At 40.9% G+C, this 20,662-nt stretch overlaps 3 protein-coding genes across 4 annotated transcripts; all 3 read right to left on the reverse strand.

The window, feature by feature from the left end:
* Positions 1-194: 194 nt before the first annotated feature.
* On the reverse strand, positions 195-2,021 carry ppp1r3c2b (protein phosphatase 1 regulatory subunit 3C2, duplicate b). Of its 2 annotated transcripts, none has more exons than XM_044111273.1 (3): positions 1,548-2,021; positions 1,368-1,432; positions 195-1,172 (listed from the first exon to the last, which is right to left on the reverse strand). In XM_044111273.1, the coding sequence occupies exon 3, from the start codon at positions 1,160-1,162 to the stop codon at positions 308-310; it is 855 nt and encodes a 284-aa protein (XP_043967208.1). In that variant the 5' UTR covers positions 1,163-1,172; positions 1,368-1,432; positions 1,548-2,021; the 3' UTR covers positions 195-307. The 2 variants fall into 2 exon arrangements, with proteins under 2 accessions (XP_043967208.1, XP_043967207.1); XM_044111272.1 differs by having other exon boundaries at positions 1,372-1,432; positions 1,548-2,019.
* Positions 2,022-2,630: 609 nt separating this feature from the next.
* gins4 (GINS complex subunit 4 (Sld5 homolog)) lies at positions 2,631-7,177 on the reverse strand. The gene is made up of 8 exons (XM_044111274.1): positions 6,893-7,177; positions 6,679-6,765; positions 5,345-5,458; positions 5,174-5,271; positions 5,010-5,098; positions 4,832-4,922; positions 4,594-4,700; positions 2,631-4,219 (listed from the first exon to the last, which is right to left on the reverse strand). Exons 1-7 carry the CDS (start codon positions 6,989-6,991, stop codon positions 4,604-4,606), a joined length of 675 nt encoding a protein of 224 aa, XP_043967209.1. The 5' UTR covers positions 6,992-7,177; the 3' UTR covers positions 2,631-4,219; positions 4,594-4,603.
* A 2,321-nt stretch (positions 7,178-9,498) lies between these two features.
* On the reverse strand, positions 9,499-18,125 carry arid5a (AT rich interactive domain 5A (MRF1-like)). The gene is made up of 7 exons (XM_044111275.1): positions 18,022-18,125; positions 16,750-16,820; positions 12,984-13,152; positions 12,831-12,883; positions 11,605-11,702; positions 11,352-11,511; positions 9,499-11,261 (listed from the first exon to the last, which is right to left on the reverse strand). Exons 1-7 carry the CDS (start codon positions 18,023-18,025, stop codon positions 10,044-10,046), a joined length of 1,773 nt encoding a protein of 590 aa, XP_043967210.1. The 5' UTR covers positions 18,026-18,125; the 3' UTR covers positions 9,499-10,043.
* Positions 18,126-20,662: the final 2,537 nt, after the last annotated feature.

Consider the following 20,662-nt stretch of genomic DNA (forward strand, 5'->3'; position numbering starts at 1 on the left):
CTTGTCAGACTATAAACAGAGTTTAGGCTTCTGGGTGTGTGTGACAGCCCAGTCATCTTTGACCTATGTGGGAATGCTGGTGATGCCTGCAGTGTAAGGGATCTCTCTGCCATTGTGCAACAGTATGAGGTGAGAGGCCAAAGAGTGGGTCAGGACACAAGCATGTGGAGTGAAAGAAAATGGCACGTGAGAGATGGAAGAACGGAGATTTATTTGAACAAAGCACAAAAACAAACACTTTCAAGCTAGAAAAGTACGTTATTATATGAAGAAGAAGCTAAATAGCGACGGCATATTCAGCTACTTCTCATTCCCTTTCGCTTTTCCCCTGGCAGAGATGTGAATTCACACACACCAAGATGCTGTAGTTCTGCCCGTCGTTGTTGTCCCAAAATGGCTCTCTGTGCCCTGCGGGCAGATACATTAGGCAAAACTCTATCTTCCTCTTGGCGTCCAACACTTTAGGAATCGCTATATCAAATTCAAAGATGTCTGTCTGGGGTCCTCCGAAGCGTTTCTGCAGGTACGTGCAGGGGACGTCCCTGTAGCTGTACCAGGAGTCAAAGGTGATGCGCACGCGCACGTCCTTCTGGAAGCTGAGGTTTCTGACTCGCGCGCTGCCTTGCAGGGCCTGTTCGGTGACGGCGCAGTTTTCCAGGGTGACCATGCTCTCGGCGAGCTTGGCTCGGAAGGACTGGAAGTCCAGCGAGGGCTGCGGGAAGCCCAGCTTGAGCTGCGTCCCCGGGCAGCAGGTGCTGACGGTGCAGCTGTATCCGTCCCCCGTCATGCTCCCCAAACCCTGCAGGGAGGGCAGTGGGCCCAGGTCACGCTGATCCTCCTCGTGGGAAAACACACGCACGGCCGTCAGGGAGAAACCCAGCTTGTCCGCAAATACCACACGTCTGTTCTTGACCGGTATCAAAATGTCGCCATCATCATAATCATCTTCCAGGTCACTCAAGAAAGGTGAGAAGGGGTGACTCAGATGGTTGGCGACGTAGACGGGGAGCTGATCTGTTGCCGGGGGTCGGATGCAGGGCCGCTGAGGCTTCAAGATGGGAACCCACACGTGGGGACACAAGTGTTCACGCTGGTTCAAGCACAGTCGCACTGCGATCTCCACAAGACCCGCTGAGTGAGCCATGGAGCCCAGGCCAACCATTGGCAGAACACTTGCAAGGAGTAAACAAGGAAGTTTAATAAAGACTGCTGCACTAGAGGTGGGATTAAATTTGCAGTACGGTTTGGTCATAAAATGAATGAAAGAGCACATCTCAAGATCAAAAGGGAATGTAAACATTTTGTTTCATCCTCATTTTGAAGGAGTAAAGCCAGACATAAGATCCCGCAGCTGCAGGACAACATACTTACGCTGGACTTGACATCTCCATGCTGGCAGAGTGATGGTGATGTTTAACCTCAGTGGGTAAGCCTGTGTTTGAGACAAATGATGAAGCATGTCAGCATTACTACAAACCGTCTGTTTAGTTTTTGTTTGCCTAGATAAAGAAGAAAATGCAAAAATGTGTTTCAAAGCTCCCACTTACTAACTCTCAAGCTCAGGAGGCTGGCCGATAGTCTGAGTTATCCCTCTCTCCCCAGTACCAGCTGAGACCGACTCCTATTTTTACCAGCTCATTCAATACAGTAGAGAAGGCTCTGCCCAGTTCAGTATCCTGACCAATCAGGTCCAACAAAGAGATGTTTGTGTTTTTTTTTGCTCTTACAATATTTACACGTAACATTATGACCAGCCAACTAATAATAGTGCGTTGGTCCTGGACACCACTACACTCCTGAAGGTTTATTGTGGTATCTGACACCAAGATGTTTGCAGTAGATCCTATAAATGCTGTAAGCTGTGAGGTGGTAGGACCTGTGTGATCCATGGAGTTCAAAAGTTGGGGTTATATGGATCACCAACAAATTCCTGCGTTTTGGTCTGAAATGTGCAAACCGACATCTGAACAAAAGCCAAAAACGTTACAAAGACGTCGGCTGAAGCTGGTCGGACAGTGTCATTGTCCGCAGTGATGGGCTGGAAGGCCACTCGGAGTAGGAAGCCATTACTCTTAAAGAAACATAAGACGTTTGCTAATATCTTCATCTAATGGTGAACTTGTTTTTTTTTGGATGCTTTCAACAAAACAAAACAAAAAAAAGGATTTTGTTTTTTATGATGAAACAAACTATGACAAAATGTGATTTAGCTGATCTCCACATGATCTCTCCAGCAGCATCTGTTTGGCACTTGTTAAGCTCTGCTGTACGTGATTTTATTCTGCTTTATGGAAACTATCCCAGTCATGCTGCGCTCTATTCTCAGACACGTCAGTCGACACCACTCTCCACTGAGGTCTGAGCTTTGAGTCAACCCTCTCCTAGTTGGCACCTGGCTTGTCTCACAAAAGCATGTGTGACACGGAGGAAGGCCAAGTTACCAGCGAGCAACACTTTTATGATCCACGTCCTACACGTAGAGCAACAGAGATGTACCTGGCAGTGGCAACCAGATTTGATGCCACTTTGAGCATTTGATATGATCTCAAACATGTTGTACGACGCACATTTAAACCTGTTTTAGTTCAGATTACATTAGCAAAACAAAAATCACTCTTAAAACCAGCCAGTTGTTGCAACAGTTTAGGATTTATTAAAAACAAAATTGCAAAATTTTACTCCAGATCATCAAGATTCTAGATTGGATTTACGGTTGGACTTTGTGCCACACCAACATTTGGATGTGCTTTAGTCAGAACCAGTGGGACCCAAAGTTCTTTCTCTGGTTCAGCTCATCAAGCAAATGGTGATACTTGATTCTGGTATGTTAGTGAAGGGAGGCACCAAAATATGTAGGACTTGTGTCCTTGAGGACTGGATTTAGACACCTCTAATTCTAAACCATTGCACCACTGCTCTTGGCATCATTTCTTAGTTATTGTTTTGTGATAATGTTCTACATAGCAAAGACAAAGAAAAGTAGGATATATTGAAAACATTTCCTAAACAATCAATTGGAGCAAAACAAAAATTTAACAAAAAGAATCCGCAATTTTAATAACTTTAAGAAAATATAATACCACTTTTATTTTAGTTAACTGATTGAGCAATTAGAAACTATATTCATTCATTAATTTGGTAAATAGCCATCCTGCTCAAAGAAAATGCTTAAATGCAATTTAATTGCATAAGGAGTCATCGCCTGAAATTACAATTTTGTTACAAAACTGTGCAGATTGAATATCAAGCCCTTCCAAGGACATTGCACAGGTATCAAGTACTTTAGAAACCTTGAAAACACCTTATTGAAATTCAAGCATTTTCAAGCACCGGTACAAACCCTCTAAACGGTTTAATTTAAGGTAATCAGTTGTGCTGGATTGTACTTGGAGACTTTACCATAAGGAAGGGTTGATAACAAAACCATCCCACACTGTTCACTTTTATTCGTAAAAAGCTTTAAAAACAAGAGTTTAGAGCTGCAGCAGTCGCATGAGAAGAGTGCGGGTCAACGTGACGGCACTTCTAAACGCGGTCGCTCGCTCTGTCTGTTCTTTATCACTTCCAACTGCTGAGCAATTACAGTGAGGCCAAACAATAAGCACTGATTGCACCCTCAGGCACGCTTACATAACAATGCTGCTTCACTAACTACAGCTCACAGTAGACAATGTTTATTCGGCTGAAGATGAAATGCGTCGAATGTACAAATGTATATTTACAAGATGAAGTTGGAACGCGGCGCACGGACGTTTGCTGAATTTCAATTAACTTAGGAACACACAGACGCACAAGTTCACGTCGATCGAACGTCGCCTCTTGCAAAACAACCGTTTTCCCACACAAACGAGTGCACAGGAAGGCAGGAACTGAAAATGACTTCCCCTTCAGGTCATAAAAGGCATCCTGTTATTGACCGGCGGAGAAAAGGTCCAATAACGATGATGATGATGAGTCATACTGATTCAGTGATGCAGAAAGAATCTGGGAACATGGCAGGTCGTATTCTGGTGCGCGTAAGGCAACAATCTGAGGACACTTCAGTTCTGATGATTATAACAATCCAAAAATAACAGCACAGCCCTGAAGAAGAGGGATTCTTCTACGCCGTTTGTCAAGGCGGTGGTGTCACAAACACATCTGGATCTGTGTGACAGGACATTCTCCTGATGTGATAAATGTTGATGCAGTTGTCCTTTGTGGTTCACAGGGCGAAGAGCTAAAACGTAAAATTGTGTCTGAATTAGCATTTTAAAAGAAACTGTGATTCAGGAAAAGGTTCAGATGCAGTGCCTTGCAAGAAATCTAGTCCCTAAAACTTTTCATACTTAATCACGTTGCAGTAATTTAACTTCAATGTATTTTATTGACTTTGTCATAAATTAACACAAAGTAGAGAAATTGTAGTAATTGGAAAATAGGTTATATGAATACTTTTGTAAGTGATACATTGATTAATTGATCCTTTAAAAAAAAAACAACCAACATCTTAATAAATCCAAATTTCACTGAGAATATAAAAGCTACAGAAAATTAATTAACACAAGAAGGCTTACGGCTCATTATTGATTGCCCTCATGCATCCTTACTTACCCAGACGTGTTCAAATTAGCTCCACAGCTCCGCTTGAGACCAGAGGCGCTACAATGCGATACCGCATCAGGTGCTGGGAGCCCTCTTCAAGATCCACAACAAAGTCTCTGATATAAACAAAAGAAAGCTTTTCCAGGAAATGCCAGGAAAATATTACATCACAACAGAGGGGAGGTGGCTACACTCCCAGCCCATGCTCGACAACACATGAAGAGAACCTTAAAGATAAAACGAGCACCTCTGTTCATCCGTTTCAGGTTCGATCAGAATATTTTCTTGCCTCTCCTTCACCCGCAGAAACACAAAAGAATCCAGGCAGGGCTCCGGCACTGGGGTTACAGTAACACAAAGGGTTAAGGATGCTGGTCAGAGATCATTGAAGGCACAGAAAAAAAAGACGGATATCGTCATTTTACCTGCTTTGAGCATGTCCACAGCCTGCAGGTTTGGAGGCATGCGTTTCAGCGCCACAGCCTTCAGGTAGGTTTCTGTGTTGGCATAATACCTGGACGCAAAGTTGTTTTGTTTTTTTTATTTATGAATTTTGTAACACAATGCGGGCCACATTTGCTGCACTCACTCTTTGGCAAAGGCAAACTCCTCCGGAGAAAGCAGAGACGGCTGACCCTCGACTAGAGACTTCTCTCTCTCCAGGACGTGGGGGAAGTACTTCTCAATCTGGGTGCGGAAAGCCCAAACGTCAAGACACCGGCAGAGATGGCGGCGGCGTTTTCATAAGCGTTTAACGGACCTTCTGAAGGCGGGACCGCAGGTAGCTGCTGAGGACGAAGCGGATCCTGTCTATCTCCATCCGATGGAAGCCGGCCTTGGCGTCGCCCTTCTTCACTCGCTGCAGGTTAGCTTCCTGTTGGAGGAAAAGTCAGTTGACGGATAAGGGAAGAAAAAAAATTGTTGTAGTTCAATTCTAAAATACTTTATCCCAAAAGTAAACTAAATTTTGTTGCAACTCATATTGTCCTAGTGTCTTCAAAGAGTAGAAAGATGCGAGAGTCGTCGACATGGCTCGCCAATTACGACTGACGGGAGAAATGGTTTGAACTTACTCCTTCTTCTCCCTGCATCCACGAATCCTCCTTTTCAACTGCTCTGAGATTTGGGGTCGTAGTTCAAGTATTATTTGAGAATTTGAAATGCTAATCATCTGCTCCGGGTAGTAAAACAACAACCTTCTACCACAGTTACACATTATCACTACTGTCCGTAAGTGAAAAGATAAGAGCTAAAAACCCTTCCAGCTGCACAGCATCAGAAACCAGCAGGAGCGGAGAAAAAAAAGGAACAAAACTCGACAAAAAGAACAAATCAAAATGTAACAAAGATACTCCAACGTGCTGCAATCATTAGTGTAATTCTAGAGGCTAAACAAATAATGCTGCGTGAGTAAGACAGATAAGAATCTAAACATCTATTTAGAGCTGATCATATCACAGCATGTGGTTCAGCAGTGAACAGTATTTGTAGACGGGTCATGAACCTGAAGCATAAAGACACATGACATACACAAACATGTTTATGAAGTGTCTGCGGTTTAGATCACACCTCAAAAATGCTAGTAGAAACTTCTAGCGCTCACTGGTTTTATCCATAATATGCTACCAGACTCAATGTTGTGTATTCTGCTTATTTTAGTTATAAAGGATGTTATTAGAGCTTCCCTCTAAATGCAACTCAAAGGATGAAGCAGTATTTCTGCTTGTTTGGTGTCAACAACGGTGAAATCTGTCACCACTTTCATTTGATTTAAAAACTAGCTTAGAAACTGTCCTGAAAGAAAATCGTATTACTGAGCAAATGAATGATGATTATTCCATATACGGACAATGTTGTGAGTCCTGCGTGTGGTAGCAAGACAATGTAGGAAGTTCAGCCATAGTTCAATTGGATGGAAATGTGAATTTGTTTGTATATATTGCCCAACTCTGATCATCTTACATGCAACTTAGCATGTACGAGCGTGAAAGTAGCAAACAATAGTTTTGGTTTCCTACGACACCCAGTATCTCTCCTACTTTAGCCTGTAGAGTAGCAACAGTTGTAACTCAGAGGTATTCCCCTGGTACTTACCATATGAGTCAGCTGCTCCATCACACACTCCACCACCTCTGACTTGTTCTCCAGCAGCTCGGGGGAAAACTTCTCATTCAGCCAGGCCTGAGAGGCAGACACGAGTAGCAACACTGTGAGTGTAGAGCTAGTTGTGTCTGCAGCAGCGTGAAGAAGGCCTTAAGAGTGCCGTTTTTGACTGCAATCGGTATCATTTTCCGAGTCAGTGGCTCACCTGTTCTAGCTTAGCGATCAGCTCCGCCGGAGTCATAACGTCCTCCTGGCTGTCATCTTGGTTGATGTCGCTGCCGTCCTCAGACAACGCGTCCGACATTGTTCTGCTGTAAAAAGCCCGCTGCCTAAAAGTTAATCACTTAAAAATATGTCGTGTAGATTCTTGCACTATTTTTTTTAAGGATATTTGGAAAACCCCTTGGACAAATAAGTCTGAAGTGAGGACGGCTAGTTACAACTGCATGAAAAAGATTCTTGTTTATTCGCGCCACTGAGACTCTTCTCGCGGGAGTTAGGTTTGTTTTTAAACCCCGAATTATGTCTGTCAGGCAAGCCTTCTCGCAAACCGAGTTTAATATGTACACCTGCCAAACTGGATACTTTTCTAAAATCTTTTAGTTTCTTAACACAGTGTCAAGATTTTGTCATTTTTTGCACCACCTATGTGAATTTATGCTGCTACAGAATTCGCATTAAAATAAAATTAGAAACAAGTTCACCTGAAGTACATAACTCGGGGATTATAATTACTCTACTAACACGCTTCTTCATGCTCCTTAAACTTTAAAAAAAATGTTTTATTAGGATGCACGTATTTCACGAGACAGACCAACACAAACTCGAGCACATATATAAAGCGGAAGGTAAGGATAGTAATAAAAATCTACAAAACCTGGTATTTGGCTTCTTCTAATTTGATGATACCCTTTTAAAATAATCCAGTACAATCAAAGAGATTAGGGTTAGGTTATCAAATTTTTTTTTAATGTTTTATGCATCATTCAAAATAGTAAAGAGTGTGACACAATTGCAAATTAATAAAGATGCTGGGAAAGCAGAGAATTAGAGAGAAAAACATAAACAGCTAAAATGGCTGTGGTAAGTAGAGCAGAGTGTCAAACTCATTTTCATCTTGGGCCAAAATTCTGAATGTTCTTTAAGGGCCGGTTGTGCCAGGATATGTCAATAAAATCACTTAAACTGTTAAAATAGCAACAAATAGCTGTTCCTCCAGAATTTTGTGATATTTTTGCAGTCAAAATGACAGATTTTGTGCCAATTTAGAAATGTTTGTAAGGATTTTTTAAATATTTATTTAATGCATGTGACTTTTTATTATGGACTATAACTTGACATCAAGTAAAGCTGAGGCAGCAGTCATTTAAGCTCAATGTTTTTGACTAGTTTTGAAAAAAAAAATTGCAATAAAATTAGAAAAAGATTTGGAGATTTGTTGACTTTGTATACATTTTTCAGATTTGTGAAAAACTGGAAGTACTTATTGATGTAATTTGGAGTTTAAATGGCCACCAAAAAAAGCTACGGCCTTGAGTTTGACACTGCTCTAAAGGAACTCCATAGATCTAAAGCTTAGATGACAGGAGGGCAACTACCTGTCAAAACACCTGCGTGGGAAAAGTGGCAAGGGAAAGGCTATTATTGAAAGAAATAAGTTGTCCAATTTAGAGTTTGCAACAAGAAATGTGAGGCACACTGCAAATACGTGACAGAGATGAGACTGAAATGAACAGAAAACTAATACTGCACATCACTTTGAACTCATCAGCCACATTGTGGTGGCAACATTATGGCGTGGGAATGGCTTTCTTCAGCAGGGACAAGGAAGCTGGGTTGCGTTCAAGTGGTGAAGTTAAGCTAAAATGCTGAATAGTGAAGACAATCTGTCATAGATCGCCATAAAATCATGTATTAGAAGGACTTGATCCAATTGATAATCTGCAGCAACACTTGAAAACTGATTTTCACAGCTTTGCATTCAGTGTTGACTCTGCTTGAGAAATTTATCACTTAAAATATACTGAGGTTTACATATCAGGCTATATACTACTACAACTACTATACTCTGAATGTCAGCCTTGTCATTGGAAAATCATTTGGACTCCGAAAGCTACTGCCCTTGATTATCACACCCAAATTAGATCGTAAACGCAGAAATAAATAGACAAGCGTCTTAAAGATAGAAAGGAAAGACAAAACTATGGTATTTTTCTCCCTATTGGTCATATTTCATGACAATATTTAACTATGACATCACATTTCACTAATTTTCTAACATTCTGAACTCCTGCAACGCAGTCACACGAACTGAAAATTAATTTGAATCCTCAGCGCAAAAATATTAAATTTCCGCAAACACTTCCTGGGCCTAAACGTGACGTAGTTTTTTGTTTTCGTAGTTTTACTTTACATTTACAAGAATTTCTGTTCTCCGCTCCACTACTTCCAGCTGTTTTAGACCACATTGTGGCTTGCAACATAATCTCATTTATGTGATTTCCTCTTTCTATTTCCTCCTCGTTGCTCTTGCCTAAGAATTCTTTGTTATTTTCACCACCGACGAACTTACTTCCACCCTGCCCATGCCACAGCAGTGACGCTCAGCATGACAGACCACAGCGGCGTCTCGTAAGCTCTGCGCTGCAGAGTGTCTTTGTTCAACAGAGTTCAAAACTCAGTGAAAAAAATGTGTTAGCAGAAACAAAATCTATGACAGCAACAACAAATAAATTGGCCCTGTTAAAAAATTTAACCATAAATCAACAGATAATTTTCCAAAAAAAAGGAGAAGAAAACAGTTTTTAAAGATTTTTGTTTATTTCTTTCTTTTCACTGTCTTTTTAAATACATCTTAACGACAAATTCTGGCAAAGACCTTTTTTTTTAACAAAATATTTAATACTGATAAAAGGTAAAAAAACAACAAAAAAAAACAAGGAGAGCGACCAGATTGTTTACTGTTCTGACTTTACAATACAGTACTAAAAACAACAGCTGAGTTGCTTTTTAAAAAGTTTAAGATCAAGAACTGAAACAATGCAGTCAAACGTTAATGAGGCAAGGCTGATGTGGAAAAACTAACTCCTTTACATTCTAAACCTTTCCGGATGTGTGAATCAGCTGGAAAATATGACTTTTTTTTTAATGTATAATAAAGTAGAACTATGTGAACACAAAGACAGGATGAAAATAACGCAGTTTCAACACTTACAAGATACAAATTCAACTGGCCTCTCAGTCTTAGCAGCTGTGGAGAATTGTTGCATTTCTAGTGGTTTTGTTTGACTAATAATACTGCCCTGATTTTCTCTCCTCTAGTTTGAAAGCTATTCTAACATGTTCAATTGTCCTCCTCAGAGCTTGTGATGGTAAACTGAACTCATGGCAGGTAGCGGGTATCCGACTTGTGGACTTAGCAGAGGAATGGAGTAAGGGTACGGGTAAACGGCTGGACCAATGAGAGCGGAGTGACTTGGACTGACTGGCATAGAATGGTACATTAGCTGGGAGTGAGGGAGTCTCATTCTGTGGGGAAGGAGCGCCGGGTGTAGTGGCTGATGGTGCCGGGAGTCTCTCGCCGATTTCTCGTAATTGGACAGAACGCACGACGCCGGCAGGGGGTTGGCAGACTGAGACAATCCCTGCTGACTAGGAGGAACTTTCTGCTGCATCGTCCTTGACCTGTCCCTCTTCTCTGTCGGGTAAGACCACGGGGTCACACCGCCCAGCTTCTTGGTGAAAGGCAGAGGGTTGTCCATCTGGAGCAGCCTGCTGTGAAGGAGTTTGTAACCTGGCCGAACGGGAGAAGGCCGGAGCAGCTGCACGGATTTGGGAGTGACTTTGGTGAAGCTAGAGGTAGAATGCGAGAAGGAAGGCGATGAGTGGAAAGGGTTTGTGAAATATTTTCCGGGTACTTTGTGGTAAAGGTTCCAGGCTGAGTCTTTTCTTTGGCTTTTTATAGAGTCAGTAGTCAGCATTTGGGAGCTGACAAGAGGCGTGTCTTTCTTCTGCGCTGACGTGCTTGTAGGCGTCTGACCACAGCTCACGGGTTTGATGTCCTCTTGCAATTTGGCCGCCATCGAACAGTTCTCGGCCGACGTTGAACTGGGCCTGGGTTTGTCCCCACTCCCTGCTGGAGATTCTTCTGAAGAAACTGAAAGGGGGGAAGAACTGCGCGAAGAGGAGGAGGATAAGGGCAACGGAGAGCCTTCAGAGGAATTGCAGTTCCTGCTGGAAGAAGCCCTGGCTGGAGACTGGGAGCATTGGATGACCGAAGGCCTCTCCTTATCCTCTCTCTGGGAGCTCACCGGCACACTGAGGCTGGCCTGTGCCATTCGCTTCTTCTTCTCCAGAGGAGAGATGACCTCTCCAGTTACAGAGGGAAGATGAGGAATCCAGTTGTTAGGAGCCTGCAGGATGTGGCCGTTAACAGGGGGGCAGAAATCTCCAGCGGTTCTGCTCGGTTGAGATCGCTCTGGGTGGCGTCTGTCAGAGCTGGAAGGCCAGAGGGCGAAGTGAGGACTCATCATTGATTCACCTTGGCGCACCACATCTTGGCTTCTTTGGGGTAACTTCAAAATAAGGTAGGGGACATTTTGTTACTCACATGTAGATATGAACTTTTTTAATTTTAGATTTTAAACAACGCCATCCGCTGTTACCTCAGAATCCATTTCTCTCTCAGAATGACTCCTCTTCCTCTTTCCGTCAATCTTGTTCACTTTACCCTCCTGGTTCCTCTTGTATGGCTTCCGTGGTTTGCTCGGAGGTAGAGGTTTGTCGTCCTCCCCTTTTATGTGTCTCTCAAACGGCAGCACCAACCTGTCGTACGGACATCAGATGTCAGGTTTACAAATGTCTTTTTTGTATTATTACTTTTGTAATTTATTGACCGCCTATATGAATCCTCCTCACCTCTCGTAGTGTCTCCGAGTGCAAGTAGCAGCACTGGTGCTACCTGGGCTTCCTCCAAGCTCATCATAGACTTTCTTCCAAAGGCGTCCAGTTGTCACCTGTTGATCAGCACAACGGTTAAGATGAAGTCTTTGATCATAAACATCATTGTGAGTTTTTATGAACATAAACACATTCTTAAGTTATGCATGTGGTCTCAAAAGTCTAACAGTTTTTGATGCTAGCTCTATTTTAGGGTCTTTTAAAGCATCACCGTAGTTCATGTTCCCATCTGAAACATTTATGGGAGCGGTGCAGCTAAAGGTTCTGGTCAACTTAATGAAAAGTAAGGTAGTATATGAAAAAAAAAATGTTAACCTGAAGTGAAAAAATATACACCATTCTACTTTTATATCAGACAATTACTCTTAACACCATATATAAACCTGTTCTGTACAACCTTCTTCTATTATTTCTTGTGTTATAACCATAACACCAAAGAAGTACCTTTTTATGAAGAGAGCTGTTTTAAAATGGCAGAAACTTGCTTTCATCTCATTTACTCTTGGACCGGCTTTAAGCTTCAACCTGCTGGGACAATCTAATCTGGATTTCTGTCCATGAATACGCCAGGGGACTTATATAGTCCAGATAAGATGATAACTTCTTTCTAACTCATCTATCAGAATCCTGAACTATCATTTAAAGAGATGCATTCATTTAGAGCAAATGATAGCCTTGCCATCAAATTTACGTTTGCGATCATTTCCAACTGTACCGGCATTTAGTAATGTAGTAATTCAATCGTGCATCCTGTGTTTGGGCGTTGGTATACGTGCTTGCTTTCGCAGCTATTTTAAAAACGTCTCACAGGAAGGTGGTGGCTGGCCATTCTTCAAAAGCCACGTCAGTTGGCTCACTTTCCTGAACGAACGCTTTTGTTTTTTTCAGATTGAGCAAATGTGAGTGGCCTCCGTTGTTGTGTTTACACCCCAGGAGCAAAGCGTCGGTGGTCAACCTTAGCCCAGTTTGGTTCCACGTACCTGCAAGTTTCACTCTCGGTATTCACCCGAATGCAGCGACACCAAAAAGAACATAATATTCTGAGAGCTTAGACAGATATATTGTCGCATTGTGGCACCTTCGTGACAATGTTTTAGCATCATAGCTTAACCAGTTAGGTGTTTTCCAACACAAACCAGTGAACACTGAGCCCCTACAAAACAAATAAGTAACATATTACTCACTGATTCATATCCCCCGAGTTTCTCAACAGCTTTGTAGATCATCCAGAGATCAACTAGAAATGAAAAAAAAATATTTTTTTTTTTAAAGAAAAGAACCAGGACCAACATATTTTAATGCAAACTTCATGGATCTTGATAATTAAGATTACTTACTCTGTTTAAAGCCAAGATGGGGAATCCTTTCTATGGGTGTGCCCTTATCTTTCATAAAACAGTGCAAACTTGCTACAAACGCTTTCTCCTCCGTCGGCACCTTACTGGGCCCCGTTTCTTCCTCGCATTCAGTCATAGAATCGTGAATTTCAATAATGCAGGGAGAAGCCTGTTGGGCGGACGGGGGGAAAACAAAACTCATAAGTTTATAGAGCATGGCACGCAAGACTGAGCTGTGCTTTGTGTAGGACCTTAATTTACAGTTGAATGCATCATATTATAGATGAGAAAGAGTAGTCATCTCAAAACACACAAATGTTGAAATGAAACATCAAAATCAGAGAGTAGGGTTTTACCGCTACTTTCAATAGATAACCGCTACACATCCTGTCTGGAGAGAAAGCTGCAGACTTGTGGGGTTTTTGGTCTAGAGTTGTCAGTCAACGGTAACACAGATGGCACTTTGAAAAACAAGCAGTTGCCAAAAGACTATAAGTGGTGGAAAAATAAACTTTACTTCTTGTAGGCCAGATGTTAAACAAAGACTGAACGAGGTTTTGTCACATCAATTACATTTGGGCTTGTTGTTGTGTTTAGTTATGCTTTCTTTTTTATATAGAAAACTAGTTGGGGTATTGATATGACAACTGCAAGCCACCAAACATGTTTTCTTAAAATATACAACATTGACGAACACAAAATTTTAAATATATATATATATATATATATATATATATATATATATATATATATATATATATATATATATATATATATATATATATATATATATATACCTTCATGGTATTTTAACGATTACCTGTAGAAACAGATTTTGTTAGTTTAAAAATTTGAGGACGTACAAGAAGTTCATTGCTCTGCAGCCTTTTTACAGAAAGTTGAATCTTTTTTTTTTAAATACAAAAAACATGCTCTTTGTGTTTCTTAGCATGATAAAGATATCACACCATGATATAGAAGATCAAAACACTTTTTTTTTTTTTTTTAAATTCCAACCAAGTATGACTAACATTTGGCTTACGTGTCTAATCACATACACGCCGTCCCTGATGTCAGAGGAGCACCAGGGCGAGCAGCCGCTGACATGAAAGAAGAATTAGAGCAAACTCGATTGCAAAAAATTCCAACGGACTCTCTAAATTCTGCTCCTGCATACGGTAAAGTCAGCTTGATTGGTTTGGCTCTTCTCCTTTTGAGGTTTAGTTTCTTGTCAGCAACCACCAAACCACCCACTCTTGAGCGATTTCTCCACACAGCCTTGCATGTTTTTCTCTAAGCTTCTTTAAATGAAGCTGCATGATTTGCCTCATTGGTGACATTTTGAAAGACAATCACTTTTTAAAATTAGATATTGGAGAGCATCTAACGAAGAACATCACTATGCGAAACGTGATTAAAAGAGCTTTAGCACTACGGGTGGAACCACTTAATAATCAGTTTGTGTTTTTTCTTTTTTTTTTCTCTTTTTGGTTACTACCTAGTTAAAAAAAAAGAAAGAAAGAAAAACAGCAGTTTTGTAGTATTGTTTCAGTTTACAACAAAAATATGTGACATGATCTCTTTGCTTTGCATTAAACAATAATAATAAATAAATAAAAACAGCAGCTGTTTCTACTGCTGGAAAAATAACATCCTCCAGTGTTCTGCTGCAACAGGACCACATGTGTGCTGTGAGAGCGCAAACAAGACTTTTTCCACATCTACAAATGGACAGTTTAGTTAGTGTTGGATGAGATTAGGCTTTCTTAAGCTCAATCTCGTGGGCTATATGCGACATTTTAGTAGCGGTTGGGGGAAATTGCTGTAACATTGGCGGACATGCTGCAGGATGCTTCGACGTGCCCAAAAGCGTAAGTGACAACTTGGAGTGGCTGGCCAAATGTTGTGTGCTTCGGCGATAAGAGCACAGGAAGGCAGCGTGTCTTCCTACAACACCGAAACTCGAGGCAAATATGCAGCAGGAAGACTGAGGTTTTTTTGGTTTCATGCCATCACCGTCTGTCGTTTTCTCAACCCAAGATATTTCTAAAAGGAAGAATTTGTGGTGAGTTGTAAGTTTGGGAAATAATGTTTCTGTTTTGTTTTGGTCAGGTAGTAACAAACGGGTCATGGGAGACGCCATCATGCTCCAGTTCTGGTGTCCTCCTGAGACGCCTGACTCAAACCATCAGCAGGACTCCGGAGAGCTGTTATTATTTTATTTTATTTATTTATTTTTAATTTTTTTATTTTGAAATTATAACCCCACACCAGAATCCCCAGCTACAAATAAACCCGCTGAGTTATTTTCACCGTCTTCTCACTCTCACCGCGCCGAACAGATTGGACGACTTCTGCCCGCCTCGCATCCACAAAATACTGTCCCTGAAGTGAAATCAAAAGATTTGAAAAATTCACGCTTCATATTCAAATGTAAACTCTCACATCGCCGCCTCCCCGATCGAATTTCGCCAGATTGGATTGTCAATATTTTACTTTTGACTCATCAGGCCCAGAAGCTGCTATTTCTGCGGCGCTCATTGTACAACAAAACAGTGAGAGGCGGTTTCATATTGAATCAAGTTCCTCTATGTGGTTCCTCGTTCCGAGAAGCAAACCTCTAGAGTGAGTAATAGTGAAGGTGCAGAGCTCTGACTTAGACAGCCCCGGCTGAGTTACAGCCCCGTGGCCGACGTCGGTGTTCCCAGCCAAACGGGGAGCAGCTCTTGACTTTTCCACTGTTGCTGTGAAAAGGTTTGTGATAGGATTTCACTCCGTACCGTTTGTGAAAACAGAAAACAGAGACTTTACAAACCACCTTAGGGTTTAGCTAAACCTTTCAGGACGCTGATTCCTGAGAATTACAAAAAAAAAAAGAGGATACTTTTTTCCGGCACAGACAAAAAAATCTGATTTAGAAACCTGCATGAAATTCACCTATACTCACAAAGGGGCCTTGCTTTACTTTCAACCATTGTTTTCTCGATCTGATTCACAAAAGTTTCAGGTTTATGCATCGACGGTTGCCTACAGGAAATGTCTGCACTAGGAGCCACATACTGTAGCCCCCCCAGCTTTTTTTTGTTTTTTCTTCTTCTTCTGTTCTTGCAGCTCTCTGTCCACACCGCAGAGAAAGAATATCATTGTGAAATGCTCGTTTGATTTTCACTGCTGAAATTTTTTGGAAAACTGTGTGGGTGATGATGTCAGTGAGTTGTGTTTGCGATTCTCACAATGACTGTGATCGGCGCTCTGGATCGATGCTATCTGGAGGGCAGAAGTCACCGCAGAAACCGCCGGGCTTTCAACTCGACTTGGGCTTGGAAATTTGATGAGCTAATTTATGCTTCTCATATTGTACCTCTCACTTCAGTTACCAGAACAGCGGCGTTGAGTTTCTTTATGCGCAATAAAATATTGCAAGTGTGTTGTTTTTTTGGGGTTTTTTTTTCTCCCTTTCTCTCTCACTCTTTCTGTCTTTCTTTTTTGTTGATTCTTCTTAGAATACAAAGCAGAAGCATGTTCCTTGTACTCATTTCACAATCAGTCAAAAGAAAACATTAAACAACTGTACACACACACACACACAATCAGTCCATCAAACTGCTACTTAAATCGAGCAAAAAGGGGAAATGAAAACACAACAGATAACAGATTCTGAGCAGTCATGTCTGTAGTGACAAATTAACTGTAACTGCAGGAAACTGCCCAGAGGACCAACTGACAGGGGCTTTTTTTTTTTGTTTTTGAGTTTTATTTCTGGTACCTGTTTCGCTCTCGCCTTGTCTTCATCGCTCCCAGCTGTTTGTTGTGATGCCTCGCTCTGGTCCTCTTCAGCTACACACACACACACACAAACACAAAGGAAGGAGAAGTCATCTAACTGTGAAGCTGAATTCAAAGAAGCGAGCACTTCTTCATTTCGAGAAGGCTTCTAATTAAGAAAAGATTCTAAATTAACCTGAGTATCAGTGGTCAGGTGACTGATCCACACGTACACAAGAACTAATCTGTAGCGCATATTGTTGACAGAGTGTGATATAAAACCACAGGTTGCAAAACCACTTCCTGCTCAAGAACACCGCCACTTCAATGCTGCACTGTATGGTATTGTAACTAAGAACAACAGCAATCTGGAAATAGAGAAATCCAAAAATACATTAATGTTTGGTCATTATCTTCACTCTGGTCACAAGAGAAGAGACTTGTACAACGCGGCACGTTATCTGTGAAATAAAACTGTTTTATTGCCCTGAAGTCAGATCCTTGTCTTTGAGAATGCGCTCGCTCCCGTCGGAAGAATCCAGCGCCGCTAACATTTTAGGGGAAACTGAAACACAAACTCTTAAAGAGGAGAAATCAAAAGCCTGGGAGCGAGACACAGTTCTGAGAAAGAGATGCCATTCTTCACCAGCCATCACCTCAACACCCTGTGAGCCCTCCACCCACGGTGATATTGTTTTTTTGTTTTTTTTGTTTTTTTCTCTTCTTCTTCAAGGCAAAACCAATATGCTTCTCTTTTGAGATCTCTTGTTTCCTGTGCTTGTGGCTTAAACCTTTAATTCTGCTTTCAGTGGCCTCTTACTTCTCCATTTTAGGTGATGAAGAAATATTCTCAATACAACATTTCACAACTCGCCGAATTCAATGATTACCTTTAAGTCTGACTTGTTACTGGGCCGTTTGAACTTAAACATTTTATATTCACGTTATAATAAATAGGGAATTTCTAATTTTTTTTTTGTAAAGTCAACATTATAGATAATGAGTGAAGTGTGAAAGTATAAAATCAGCTCTATGTATGTCTTTTTAAATATATTGTTCAGTTTGCATACACACACACACACACACACATATATATATATATATATATATATATATATATATATATATATATATTTATACACAATACTTGTAGTTATCAAATTTGCCATCACACACTACTGAACTAATCTACCTCTATCTAACACTTCAAGTTATTTACACATACAAATAACGTGTGTGCTGTAAAGTAAATAATAATAAAGTCACTACTCACCCATTTCCAGAAGCCGTCCTCCACTCTTTGACTCGCTGTGTTTTGTGACAGTAATTCATGCGACAGCCTCTTCAACTTCACACCACCAAATAGGAAGATGTCTCTGCGGGACAGTTTCATTGGTTGACTGATGATGCCATGACAGCGAATGAATGAGGCTGGGAAACCGAGTTTTTTTTTTTTTTTTCAAGCCAAGCCTCACAGTGTAAGTTCTCACCATGTGTCATTGTCTGATATTTACATAGAAAAAAAAAAAAGCTGCTGTGTTAAATTATTAAACAGCACATTAGTGTCAGATTTGAACTATTAATGGAGTGAAATGCTATGAAAGCAATGTTTGAAGGGATGTCAAACTAGTAATTTGTGTCTTTGGGGGGGTGATCATGAGGCTGCACAGTGGCGCAGTTGGTAGCGCTGTTGCCTTGCAGCAAGAAGGTCCTGGGTTCGATTCCTGTCCTGGGTTCGATTCCCGTCCTGGGTTCGATTCCCGGGCTGGGGTCTTTCTGCATGAATTCTCTAAATTCTCCCTAGGTGTGTGTGCATGGTTGTTTGTCCTGGCGACCTGTCCAGGGTGAACCCCACCTGTCGCCTGGAACGTTAGACCTCCCGACCCCACTAGGGATCTTACACTAAGGGTGTAAGACAATGCATGGGGTGATCATGACACGCACATTATTGTACATTACCGTTTTAACAAATGTAAACATCTAATTTATTTCACAAAGACTGATTTTCACATTAAAAAAAAAAAACCCAGAAGTTTGCAAACCTGTAATAAAAAGTCAAACAACCGCACGGTTATCTTGAAACTGATTCTTCTCAATTGGAACAAAACCAGACCTATTATTATAAGCACACACAGCCCTGACTCAAATTCAGCAAAATTGTCTGAATTTGAGGAAGTGAAAGCGCCACTCAACCGATGTCCAAATAAAGGTCTGCAGACTTCTGAATGTCAGTGTTACATTTCCTGGATATCTATTAAAACAAGTATCTATTTCTACATTTATTCTGCAAGTAAAGGAAGCCGGGGCGTAAAGCAGTTTCTGTCGCAGTAAATAATCACACATGGGCTGAGCTTAATGTTAAATAAAGTGCAGGAAGGCAAAGGTTCATGTCGAATTTGAGGAATACAACAGGGCGAAATGTACATCCTGCTTCCTTGGTAGCCAACAAAACGGTCAAATTCTGTTTGAACTTAGATCACCTTTTTCTGATGACATAGGAAATGCAAGCGTTTGCATCTCATGCTTTAGGCGCAAGCATGGAGTGTCTCAGTAATTACACCCAACCTGCAGGATAATAAAAGTTGTGAGACTTGCTGAGCAGAGGCTGCATGCGTTGAAGTCTTCACATTTTTAAGGAAGAGAGATGTTTCTACTTCTTCAAAACACTTTCTACTGATTGTTGCCTGTTGATATTGGTTAAAAATAAAATGCCAAGATAATGCAGAAGCAGCTTTTTTTTTTTTCCACATGAGATGAGCAGAACATGTTTTAAGTGTTTATATATGTATATATATAAACAGGGTGTTGTCTTCAGAGTTTAAGCTGATGGAAAGCATAACGTTAAAATGCAAAGATGATGCTTCCAAGCAGAGGACAGGCGTTGGACAATATTTTAAGAAGCATTTTATTTTATTTTATTTTATACAGATATATAGTATAGTTGTATTTTCCCTCTGGCCGCCTCCAACTCTACAGATCTTTCGATTGAGAAGAGTCGACAGACAACACCCGGGTCCATCCACGTTTCCTCCGCATGTTTTTGATCTCTTCGAAAAGGGGGATGCCCTGCTCTTCCATCTGCTGCGGATAGAGATTGACATTTCGAAAAAAAAAAAAAAAATGAACATCTAAAATGTCAAAATAAGCAAAAATAATCTGCAAATGTTCTAATGCTCAGAGCAGAGGGGGGGAAAAAATGTTTTCACGCAAGAAAAAAAATTGGTTTGATTGCAAATTGTACTTCTACTGACAGAAGCTCTACCAGATCAGCTTAAAACCACATGAGATCAGTTGATAGATAAAAAAAAAAGAAGCATAATCTAAATGCACTCAAGTTCAAAACAACTTGGAGTCATTGAGTAGGCTGTTACCTAAAAATACAACGTATGATTTCAGCTGTGATTATTATTTTTTTCTCTTAACTCACATGCGAGCCGTTCAAAAACTTAATTCCTCGTAATTGTGTCAATGTTTTTGAAGAACTCGTGAGAAATTCTCTCTCTCTCTCTCTTTCTCTCTGTTCTTCAGCCGACAACAAATGTGAAGCTGATGAGCAAAACAGAGGCTGTAAGAGCGAGAAAATCCCCAGGCCATTCATTTCAGACTTTCAGTAGCATAAAGCATATGAGGTTGAGGTGAGGAAAGAGAGCTCTAAATGAGAGCATGAGGACTGAATATTGTGATTTTAAAGATGCACAGCATGTTTCCAACCTGAAGTTGACTCAGTTTACTGGGAACGACCTGCAAAACAAAAAAAACAAAAAAAGAAAGAAGAGGGTTTTAACTAGGACATGAGTCTTCCAGTCTTGGGTCGTGAACAGCGTTATAAGATTACATCTTCAGAATTTGGTGGGATAATTTAACGCAGACAAGAACACGGCAGTGGGAGGTGATGTTTCTGTTCGTTTCTAAAT

The sequence above is a fragment of the Gambusia affinis genome, linkage group LG03 (assembly GCF_019740435.1).
Source record: "Gambusia affinis linkage group LG03, SWU_Gaff_1.0, whole genome shotgun sequence".
Taxonomy (NCBI): domain Eukaryota; kingdom Metazoa; phylum Chordata; class Actinopteri; order Cyprinodontiformes; family Poeciliidae; genus Gambusia; species Gambusia affinis.